This window comes from Rutidosis leptorrhynchoides, chromosome 10 (assembly GCF_046630445.1).
Source record: "Rutidosis leptorrhynchoides isolate AG116_Rl617_1_P2 chromosome 10, CSIRO_AGI_Rlap_v1, whole genome shotgun sequence".
In the NCBI taxonomy this organism is placed as follows: domain Eukaryota; kingdom Viridiplantae; phylum Streptophyta; class Magnoliopsida; order Asterales; family Asteraceae; genus Rutidosis; species Rutidosis leptorrhynchoides.
Window position 1 is genome coordinate 267,608,845 of NC_092342.1, and position 12,255 is coordinate 267,621,099.

The 12,255-nt window shown below is 34.1% G+C and overlaps 2 protein-coding genes across 2 annotated transcripts; one reads left to right on the forward strand and one right to left on the reverse strand.

The window, feature by feature from the left end:
* Window positions 1-567: 567 nt before the first annotated feature.
* On the reverse strand, window positions 568-1,702 carry LOC139871025 (uncharacterized). Its single transcript, XM_071858776.1, has 2 exons — window positions 969-1,702; window positions 568-874 (listed from the first exon to the last, which is right to left on the reverse strand). The coding sequence occupies exons 1-2, from the start codon at window positions 1,700-1,702 to the stop codon at window positions 568-570; spliced, it is 1,041 nt and encodes a 346-aa protein (XP_071714877.1).
* Window positions 1,703-2,378: 676 nt separating this feature from the next.
* LOC139872300 (uncharacterized) lies at window positions 2,379-5,894 on the forward strand. Its single transcript, XM_071860147.1, has 6 exons — window positions 2,379-2,635; window positions 4,360-4,559; window positions 4,835-4,975; window positions 5,060-5,140; window positions 5,256-5,380; window positions 5,528-5,894. The coding sequence occupies exons 1-6, from the start codon at window positions 2,413-2,415 to the stop codon at window positions 5,574-5,576; spliced, it is 819 nt and encodes a 272-aa protein (XP_071716248.1). The 5' UTR covers window positions 2,379-2,412; the 3' UTR covers window positions 5,577-5,894.
* Window positions 5,895-12,255: the final 6,361 nt, after the last annotated feature.

A 12,255-nucleotide genomic window follows, 5' to 3' on the forward strand; every position in this document is an offset into this window, starting at 1 on the left:
CTTTTTTACAAAATAGATCAAGACTTTTTTTTTAACTCGCATTCAAAACGGAGCTCTCGGCGCAAAGCGAGGGCTCCACAACTAGTTTAACTAGTTTGGTCTAAGGGTCAAGGATGACAAGCAAAGAAAAATGTCATCTTAAATATCCAGAGCAATAGTTTATTTTAACTCTGAAGAACATGTTTAAAGAAGTTATACATTACGTATAAATATTAATACCACGATTGAATTTACCAAATTTATCCCTTAGAGTGCTCCCAACCATGACAGGGTTTCTTCCAGGACTAACCAACCATTCAGCGCCACATCAGCACCTCCATCTCACTTCCTTCCCAGGACTAACCCATGAATAAACACTCCCAACAAAGACACTCCTCCTTCCATTTTTTTATTTTCTTTTTGAATTATTTTATATTATCAAAAAATTCCAATTATTTAAATAAAACTAAACTTTTATTAAAAATTAAAAAACATTACAATAATTAAAATAAAAAAGTACATTAAAAAAATACAATTAAAATAAAAATACAATTAAAAAAAATTACATTAAAACATCAATTAAAAGACCTATTCTTCATCGTCGTCTTCTTGATCTTCTTCGTGATCTTCTTCATCCTCGTCATCGGGAATGTGTGAAGGTCCGGCTTCATCTTGGTTGTTTGAATTTCTTGTGGGATCATGTCGTATGCGATAATTTGGTGGAAGATTATGTATGTGTTCTACAAGCATATGTTTTAGTAGTTGATGAATGCCCGCATCTCTTATTTCCGCGTCCACTCGCATATGCGCTTCAACCCTTTCTTGGAATGATCTCGGTGGTCGTCGAACCGGACGATAATTCTCCTCGAGTCCACAAAAATGCACGGCCGTTGTCCTCGGTTATCATATTATTTAATATCACACATGATAACAAAATCCTTCTAATTTTGCGGATATAATACGGTCGTGCCGGACGTTGAACAATTTGCCATCGGCCTTGTAGTATTCCAAATGCTCGTTTAATATCTTTTCGTTCAATATCGTACGATGCTACCGCTTCAAGCATAATTGACTGGTAACCATGGTCACCTCGTGTATAATGACCTTTCCAACGTGCCGGACAATTTCTCCATCTCCAATGCATACAATCAATACTTCCTAACATTCCCGAAAAATCATGTATTTGAGCATGTTTAGTGGTCAAACGTTGCACATCTTGTGCAGTTGGCCGTCTCAAATATTCGGGACCGTACAAGTGGAAAATACATTTGCAAAAATTGTTTAAACAATCATATGAGGTTTGTTCACCCAAATATTCATCAAAAACATCGGCCGAAGCGGCATAAGCTAGTTGACGTATGGCGGATGTTACTTTTTGAACAATATTAAAACCAAGTAATCCGGTAGCATCATGTTTTTGAATAAAATAAGTAAAATATTTAGGAACCGGAGTTTGAGAAAAGTTCAATATACCTTGACATATACGAAGAAATAGAGGTTTGCTCATTCGATAACGATTACGAAAATAATCGTCCGAAAATGTGGGATTGTCGGAGAAATAATCATTCCATAAAGCCAATGCACGACCCTGACGATCTCTATGTAAATATCTTCTAGGTGCCCGTGGTATTTGTTCTACTTCTTCGTTATCACTTAATTCATCTAGCGCGTCAATGGCTTCGAGTGCTCGATTCGTAGTCGTATTTCTGATCGATAATACCATATTTACGTCGGGCTCGGAGTCGGAACTCATATTGTTTATTTGAGTATAAAAATGATGAAATGGGTAGAAAATATGAAATGATAGTGTATGTTTGTGTATGTAAAAATATTGTTTGGTGTGTGTATATATAGTGTAAAAAAGAAAAAAAGAAAAAAAATAGAAGTAGCCGTTGAGAGAGCCGTTATATGTATTTTCGATTTTTTTTTTCCTCTCCCATTTTCGTCCACAAAAATGCTGAAGATAGTAAAGGAACTGGGTGAACCAGGCTGGGCGGGACCTGGGCGGGACCTGGGCGGGGTGGTGACAACAGCACCTAGGGTGGGCGGACCTGGGCAGTGGACCAGGGCTAACAGTTGGGAGCCCTCTTATAAAAAAAATAAAAAAATATAAATACAGCCATTACATTCACACGCACCCATTTGATCGTCAACAATTTAAACTTATGAATAAATAAATATCTAATCTAATCTAATCTAAATTTAATTTAATATTAATATTTAATTAAATATTTAATATTAATATTTAATTTAATATTAATATTAATTTTCACCCCTAAATTTCTCCCCCAAATCGAACACCGTAATCAAAACCCTAATAACTCACAACACCAAATTACCGATCTCTACCATAATCAAATCAACAACACATATAGATAAAATTCAACACACACACACACACACACGCAAAACCCTAGTATTTGAACAAAAATAATGAGACCACCAAAGAGAGCAATCCAGGTGATATCATCATGGGTACGAAGGCAACCACCAAAGGTGAAAGCTTTTTTGGGTGTAGTAACAGGGATGTTAACTTTGGTATTACTTCGTGTGATCGTACACGATCATGATAATTTGTTTGTTGCTGCTGAAGCTGTTCACTCCATTGGTATCTCTGTTCTTATTTATAAACTCATGAAGGAAAAAACTTGTGCTGGTAAGTTTATAATTTCAATTTTAATTGATTATTATTATCAAGTCATTCATAAGTTTGATTGCTCTTAATGTTAGTGTATTGAGGTTGAATTAGGTAATCTAGCTATTATTTTAATGAGGAATTTTGGTTTGGACTTGGGGTTTTTGAGTTGGATGTTAAGATGGTCTTTTTAATTTCAGAATTGATGTTAAAATAGAACAAAACTAGGTGTCTAATTTGAGACACTGAAATTTAACACCGAAGCCAAAACAGGGGAAATCGTTCAGGGTCGTGTCTTATTTGAGTGTCTAATTCATAGTAATTTAACATCTAATTTGGTTAAATAATAAAAATAAATTTATTATTTCAAAAAATCAAACACAAAACAGCTTCTGATGCTAGAAGGTGAGGCTGACGCCGGCTTTTAACGCCGGCAAAATGCCGGGACGGAGTTGGCGCTGCCACCGTCCCCGCTGTCGGATTTCGTCGACGGTGAAAAATGCTGTCAACTCCCTGTGCTCTAACGTGGTGCATCTATTAATTAAACTCTGAAATGAGAATTTGGATCTGAGTATGGTTTTGTAGTAACTTGTGCAATTATATACGAACGATTGGTGATTAATTGTTTCTAATTGATAGTTTTATTTTCAGATTTTGTATTAGACAAGTTAAAAAATTGGTTCTTAAATTGTTTTGTTTTTTGGCTCAGACATTATTTGTAATATCAAATTTTATGTTGCTTCTTTGTGTTAAAAAAGACTTTGTTTGTAGTTGCATCAAATTAATTTACCGAACAAAAGTTTCAGCGTAATTGACATAAATTTGTGACAAGATATACCAATATAGAGTTCTAAAGGTTGTAATCGTACAGCTGCATCTTATTGTATCCACATTGTTTACGGAATTGTTGTTCTCTATCAAGGTTTAAAAAAACGGAAACGTGCCTCGAGGCGTTTCCCCTCTGTGAGGCGAGGCGTACGCCTCGAGGCGAACCGAGGCGTACGTTCGAGGCGGAGTTGACTTATGTTGACTTTTTAATAATAAATATATATATTATGATAATATGTAAATAATAGGGGCTGTTATTGTCATTTTATTAAAGTTTCAAGAGTGTATATTAAGTTTGTTCTTAATATTATAAGAAAAGATAAACATGAAAACGACATATCAATGACACAAATATCAATGATACAAAGTAAAAGTTTAGGGGCTGTTCTTTATCAATATCAATTATTTTTCCAGTGTTTTTACTTCTGAAGAACTCCATAAAAACTATTTTCTCTTTCCTCAACCCTTCCATCTAACTTCTTCTTCTTCCATCTAACTCCGGTCACCGGATTTTTCAGGTTTCAATTCTTTTTCTTCCTATCTTCTCTTCTATTTGATTTTCGTGTTCTCCTTCCTCATCTTTACTCGATTCCGGCAACATCCAAGTTTTCCGACACCGTTAAATGCTGTTTGACCGCCGTTGACCGGTTGTGAACATGAGGCGTACGTTTTTCACTTACCTGTGAGGCGTACCAAAATCGAACCGCCTCTCCCATTTGAGGCGTACGTTTTAATTGGCCTTTGAGGCGGACGTTTCAAAACGGAATATTCGAAAATCGCATTGAGGCGCGCCTCAAGGCGTACGAGGCGACCGTTTTTTTAAACCATGTTCTCTATTTAATATTTTCACTTTTTTTTTATAATTCATACTTTGTTATAAATTGTTGATCTGATGATAAAGTGTTGCGTGATTGTAGGGCTATCGTTGAAAACACAGGAACTAACAGCTATATTCTTGGCTGTTAGATTATACTGCAGTTTTGTTATGGAGTATGACATACACACGTTGCTTGATTTGGCTACATTGGCTACCACTTTATGGGTTGTATTTATGATTCGTTTTAAACTTAAATCAAGCTACATGGAGGATAAAGATAATTTCGCAATGTACTATGTGGTAAGTCTTGTATCATGAAGATTGCCAGATTTTATTATTTTTTTATTCCAGGTAATATTCGTGTATAAATATCTAATCATTCATTTTCATTATGTAAATTTCTTAATTACCATCCACAAGTTTCTTATATACTTTGTTAGTAAATGTACAGCAAACAATAAAGTAATCTTGTTAATACACATACAAGTTAATGTGATTTCATTCGACTCTAATTCTATGAGTATTTCTTTTTTTTAGATATAAAAATCTTAACTTGATATCTTTTTTTGTTGTAGGTGGTTCCTTGTGTTGTACTGGCTCTGTTAATTCATCCGTCAACGTCGCATCATATTATTAACAGGGTATTTTGGGCGTTCTGTGTTTACCTTGAAGCAGTTTCTGTCCTACCCCAACTCAGGGTTATGCAGAACACAAAGGTCTGATATTGGTCATTAAAGACTATTGACTTTTTCTTGGTTGACTTATACGTTTAATGACTTTTGTTTCTCTCTGGCTCACAGATCGTAGAACCATTCACCGCTCATTACGTATTCGCCCTAGGTGTTGCTAGGTTTTTGAGTTGTGCTCATTGGGTCCTTCAGGTATGATATTTTGTTTTTAGCCTTTTTACCTTTTGGGTTATACCAGTAATAGTTTCATCTTTTTGCTGTATGATAGGTGAAATTTAGTGTTAAGATTTTTGGGTTGATTGAACAGGTTTTGGATAGTCGTGGGCATCTGCTTACGGCACTGGGTTATGGATTATGGCCGTCAATGGTTCTTATTTCCGAAATTGTTCAAACATTTATATTAGCCGACTTTTGTTACTACTACATGAAAAGGTTAGAAACCTTAACTTTTTATTTCTTTTTTGGCCGGTGTGACAGTAGCATATATTAGCCCATATAGCTGCTAATCAGGTGGCTGGGTCAATCATTGTTGAACCTAATCGACCTGCGACTAAATCGCAAAATAATTTTTTTTTACAGTGTTTTTGGAGGACAACTTGTTTTACGTCTACCTTCTGGAGTGGTGTAAGTTTAATGAACATATTAGAAGCAAGTGCAGGCAGCAGGCATTAGAACCTTGTTGACTTGTTAGCTTTACCTTTCCTAAAATAGAATCTTACAAGAATATTCAGTCGGGTGGATGATTTGTACATTTTGTGCCTGTTTTATTTATAACCCTGATTTTACTCAAATTTGAAGCTCACCTTCGGTTATGATGATACTACTCAGTGCCTTCTTATGGCTTTTAATCTTTCTTTTGGGGTTTCATTTAAACGATTTTAGTGAACCTGATGTAAGGATCGTATAGCCCAAACACAATGTCCTGCAATATAAGCCCAAGAGTCCATCATTTTCTAAAACCAATTGGTGATAGAGGGACTTCCCCTTAGACTTTTATACATACATTTGTTTTATCCTTACAAACATCCCCTCAAACCTAAGTCCATCTAGGCCTCCCCTCCAACGATAGTGCCTTTACCGCCGCAAACTCGGAACTCTCAACCTGGTGGGAGGGCAAGGAGATTTCGATACAAGGCTTCCAGGATCAACTCATCGTGCCAGGGTCCCCCTCGAACGAGAGCTGGGTCCACTCATCGCTGCTCAAGACCGAGGGGTGCACCCTACTGCGCCGTCCACCACATCGGGGCTATAGCCTAGCTCTGATACCACTTGTAAGGATCGTATAGCCCAAACACAATGTCCTGCAATATAAGCCCAAGAGTCCATCCTTTTCTAAAACCAATTGGTGATAGAGGGACTTCCCCTTAGACTTATATACATACATTTGTTTTATCCCATGACCGATGTGGGACTTTGGTTTGCACCCTTACACCTACAAGCAGGGGCGGAACATAGTATTACCCAAAGGGGTTATCTGCCCTCCCTGGATTTAACGGGAAAATTTTTTTTACACCAAGGCACTTTCATATACTAGATGGGGATTTATAAACCAATACAAAAGATAATCGTGTTTGTTGGTCACATGTGATCTGTTATATTGATATATGTTCTAATTGAATATACAACAGCTAACGCACTTTGATATACTAGACGATTTTGAGGCAGAAATTTTTTAAAATATTACGCGGTTGGTCCCCGTGGTTTATCAAAGATTACGCGGTTGGTCCCTGTACTCCACATTCTAGCTTCATCCTTGGTTTTTTTAAAAGAAAGGAAATGTAAGATAATTCTTTCTAGCCTTGGATAATTCTTTCCTGGCCTTAACTGAAAGCAATTATCTCATGTGGTTTGCACAAATTACCATTCACGGCAAAAAAGTATAGGGTGTAGCCGTATAATTTGAGATAAATCACAAGGACCGAGTACTTTTATATAAATTTTATTAATGTTATCATCATTTTGTGTGTTATGTAGATCTTTGTTACTAATTTTCAGATGATTTTGTTTTACTTTGTCAGCAATTATTTCGTGTCTTAAGATCTTGGTTGATTTGTTTATTTGGCTTCCATTAAATAAGAAAAGTTGTAGAAACGTAAACACTGAAGATGAATACAACTAACAATATGTTTATGAATCTATATACTGCAGTTGTAACATTTTTGTTTCTCAAAAAGAAGTGGCTAATTAACACATCAACGCAAGAATACAAATTTAGAGGTTCAAATTTATTTCTAAATTTGTTTCGACATACTAATATTGATTTAATATTTATTGCAAACGAGGGTAGGAGCTAAACCACGCAAGGTTAGGTTTAAGCTGAAATTGATATATAACTAGTAGAGGGGTCCGCGCGTTGCGGCGGATTGTGTGCAACGATTTGGAACCCAGTTGTAGTTAATGAGATACATAAATTTGATCTAATACCATCTTTAATACAACAATATAATACGCTATAAACATAACCAAAACCTCCCTCGCCTATCTTTTTCTGGACTGAAATCTTGAGTAGCAACATGCAAATCTTTGAATGCATACAATCTCATTATGTCAACATTCAAAGGTGAAACAATCATATAATATCTAATAAGAATAAGATGTTCATAGAAGTGCAAATAGTAAAGGTCCCATTCAACATGTATGACTGTTAGTAGGTGGTGCTACTTATACCAACATTTTGAAACAGTAACGAAAACATGTAAGTTGTGAAATTAAAAAGTAACAATTCAGTATGTACCATACCAAGAATTTACCGAACTTGACTTGTAAGTTATCACTTTTAGGTGTATCTCGGCTATAACCTTCTTTAACCGGCTTCTTTTTCAAACATTAATTCTAGATTACGATATTTCTGATGTGTGTCGCGATCGCCAATGTCCATATTATTATATGAAAACACCTACACAACATATCAAATGGTTATAAATATGTAACAAAAATATTTGTATCTGCAAGAGAAAGTGATGAAGATAAAACACCAACACATATGTGACTCCTGATAACAATTACAAACTAAAAGGCCATCTAAATTTAACTACTACATTCTTTTTGTCTTTGTTTCTCCTCTGTATTCTTTAATTTTTTTTTTTTTTTTTTTTTTTTGTTTTTTTTTTGTTTTTTTTGGTTTTAAATGTATCTTGAATTCTAATCATAAAGATCTTTATGTGTTTTTTTTGTTATGTCTATATACGTTTTAAAATTTATTTCTTATTAAAATTGTTTTCAATAAAAATGTCTATTATGATTTCTAGAAAATAACAACGGTAGATCATCATGTATATAACGGAGTATTAGTATGTGGTTTTGAATAATTATTTTCTCAAAAACAAAAATGAGGTATTTCCTTTATTATCTTTACTTTTGTAGATCTGTTTAGTCACCGACCGCCCCCTTAAGCTCAAAACGCCGTTTAATCGGTCGTCCTTGTTTATTACAAATCTTGTTTTCAAACACACATATGTCACATATGTAGATCTTGTTGACATATCACTACTGCACAAAAGAATATACAAATCCTTTTTCGAAACCGGTTTTGTGAATAAGAGATAAAAACCGGTCTAAAAGAGCATCGGAACCGGGGTTTTTAATAATACGGAAATGTTGTTAAAACCGGCTCCGAAAATATATTTTCCAAACCGGTTTTTTTACATAAAAATCGGTTTCAAGTTTGCAAACATGTTTTATTTTTTAAACCGGTCTGCTTTTTACACGGGATACGAAAAAGTTGAAATTAATTTAACATGTCAATTGCCAGCTGTTCCCATCCCATTACATCTCGATATACTCGTTTCCCATCCCATTCCATCTCTACTCCATATTATTTAATTTAATTCTTATCTTAAAAAGTAAAAGTTATTTAGCTTTTCATATTCTAGATCTATATTCTTTCAATTGAGCCGTAAACAGAATTTATTCAAGTTTATTGATTTTTATCAGCCGCATCTTACATCGTAAGTTTTTAATCAATTCATTCATATTTACTCCGATGTAACTTATTTGTTCGGTTCGTATATGAACGACTTGAGTATTTTGTTTTCTTTTGCTTATTTGTAAACAGGTTCGATTTGACTGTGAACATGTTCGATTCTTGTAAAAAGGTTCGACTCCTGAAGTCTATTGTTTTATTTCGCTTATCTGTCTCCGATTCGTGTATTTTGATTTGATTATATGGTGTGTTCTTTGTATTAGCGAATTACTGGATGAAGATGAAGATCGATTAGCGAATGGATGAAGATCGATTCCCGAAAGGATGAAGATTAGGGAAGATGAAGATTAGCAGATTAATATTTTTTTTTAAAAAGGGACAATCCAAACTGGTTTTTAAAATAAATCGGTGACAAAAGGTCTAGTAACCGGTCTCAACTGTTTGCATTTCCTTTTTTTGTAGTAGTGCATGTAGATCTTGTTTTCATATCTTGTTTTCAGATCTTGTTATCAGATCTGGTTTTCAAGTACACATGTAGATCTTGTTTCTTGTTTTCAGATCTTTGTTCAAAGACACATGCACATACTCCGATTTTGATTTCGATTTCAGGTATGTGTTCGGATCTTGTTTTCTGATCTCTGTTCAAACAAATACACATACTTCGATTTTAATTTTATGGGTTGCAAGTGGTCTACGGTGGTTGTCGGTTACCGGCGGTGGTTGCAGGAAACTCAATTTGAAGGATGAATGAAGGAGGTGATTATTAAAAACAACTACCAAGGGTCCAGAGTCTTCTTCTCCAAAAAAAAAAAAAAAAAAAAAATTCTTACCGGTGAAAAGTGGATTTAAGGGTAGTAATAATTACGCTAATTAGTATATAGTATAGTATAATATAATAATGAGTCAGCATTTATAGATAACCAGCTGTTTGGCAACTTGAAAAGAGAACAGATATTTTTTTTATGAAATTTTTTTAATGACATTCTAAAGGGTTGTTTTTAAGAAATTAAGACATGTTTAACTTGTTTGTATATTAAAATTAACCACCTACTCCTTGAAGATAACCACTACCAACCATCAAATTGTGCTACTACTTTATACATCAATTTACTTTTTAATGACAATCTCAAAAGTTGTTATTACAAAACTTTTTTTTATAACTAAAAAATTCATCAGTAAAATTCAAAGAATTGAACATGTTTAAATTTCACTTTTTTCTTTTAAAGTTTATAATAAAGAAGTTATCATTCATCGTGATGAAGATCAACGTTTCCACCTTCCACAAAATGTGATTCTCTCAAGATCACCTCCCCATCTCTATATCTCTTAAAGTTATATGATGATAAATCCAACAAGGTTTCTGATAAATCCACTCATATTATGCATTACTTGTTTATACAGTACAAATTGTCAATGCATATAATAAGTGGATTTATCGAAATCCTTGTTGAATTTATCACTACAACACTACCCTGAAAAGAGTTTTAGGCATCCAATTTTGAAATTATTTATTCATTTTAACAATCAAAACTCAAGTTTTACATCAATTTTAATCGCAACACAGGCTTCGTTGTTGACACAATCTATAGGGGGGAAAATAGACTTCGGTAAGTTTTTCGAGTTGACTTAAATTTATTTTGCATTTAATAAAACATTAAAATTACGTAAGATAATCCAAGTTAGAACGTATAATTGCACATAGGGATGGCAATGGATCGGATATGAATCGGGTGAGGCCGTATCTATATCCATATCCATTTATTTTTTATTCATCCATATCCATATCCATATCCGTTTAATTTCATTTCATCCATCCATATTCATATCCAATGGATTCATCAGGTTAATGGATAGTCATTGGATATTCAAAAAATGTTATAATATTTTCTAATATGTGATTAAAATAAAAACATATTTTAAGAAAAAATTATATAATGTGGCATATTTAAAATATATCCATAAGAACGTGTAATTTTTGTCGAAGATATAACACAATTTATTAAATTTACTATTAAAAATAAACTATTATAAATTAAATGTGTAATTTTTATGTATATTTGATTATATATAAGTGTTTTGTTGTAATATTTCATGGTTAATTCATTATATAAATCCAAGAAAAATATGTGTAATTTTAAATGCATTTATAATAGTAAATATGTTTGCATATATCTATATTTATGTATTTATAAATGTATTTCGGGTGTATATGGATATATCCATGGATGAAGTTTTTTCATCTATATCCGTTTAGGTTCATTGTAACAACCCAACCCGTAATACAAACGATCACGCGGAATAATAAATTTTTTTTTTTTGCTGGAACAGCATATGGCCGCGCGGCGCGCCAAACTGGCCTGTTCAAAAAGTCATGAAATGCGAAAATGTTTGACCACTTCCCGACGTATTTAGACAAAACGCTTTTCACAACCTATTCATATATGTAAAACTAACACGTTCCATTCATAAAATAAGTTTTACGAGGCCGGGCCCACATCGGCCGTTTTACGACTTTCATACGAAAATACAAGTTTTCAATCACATGATTTGTAATACAAAATAAAGACCGAGCATGGCGATTGGGGATACGCTACCCAATCCTAATTAATCCAAAAGCAAGCCTTCTAAAGCTACTACGCGAGCCACTAGTTCCTACGCTTACCCGAGCCACCGCATCCAAGCAAATCTATAAAAATGTAAACAACGAGAGGGTAAGCTAACGCTTAGTGAGTGAGAATATACTACATACATATATTTGCATAAAATGGACACGCCACACAAATAATCAAATACCGCATACCGGAGCATCCAAGCATAAAGGCAAGCTAAGCTAAGCATACCGTATAATCACTAAGCAACAAGCTAAAGATATCCACAAAATATAAGTTCACCAACGACGATGTGAACAACGCCAAATGAGCTACACCCGGAGGGTTAGCTACATCACAACAATACGTCAATATATATAAACGCCCAAGGTTAACCAATCGTAAAGAGGAATGGTACTCGAATTTCCCATCGGTGTTCATAACAACCGTTAGTGTACAACACATATATCACTAACCCTTGGACAACACATATCCGTTAATAAAATCGTTAGTGTACAACACATATATCACTAAATTGGACAACATATTTCCATTCATAAATCGTTAGTGTACAACACATATATCACTAAATTGGACAACATATTTCCATTCATAAATCGTTAGTGTACAACACATATATCAATAAATTGGACAACATATGTCCATTCATAAAACCGTTTGTGTACAACGCATATATCACTAACTTGGACAACACATATCCATACAATAAACCATTAGCATACAACACATATATCGCTAACTCGGACATCATACATCCATTCATAAAGTCCGTTAGT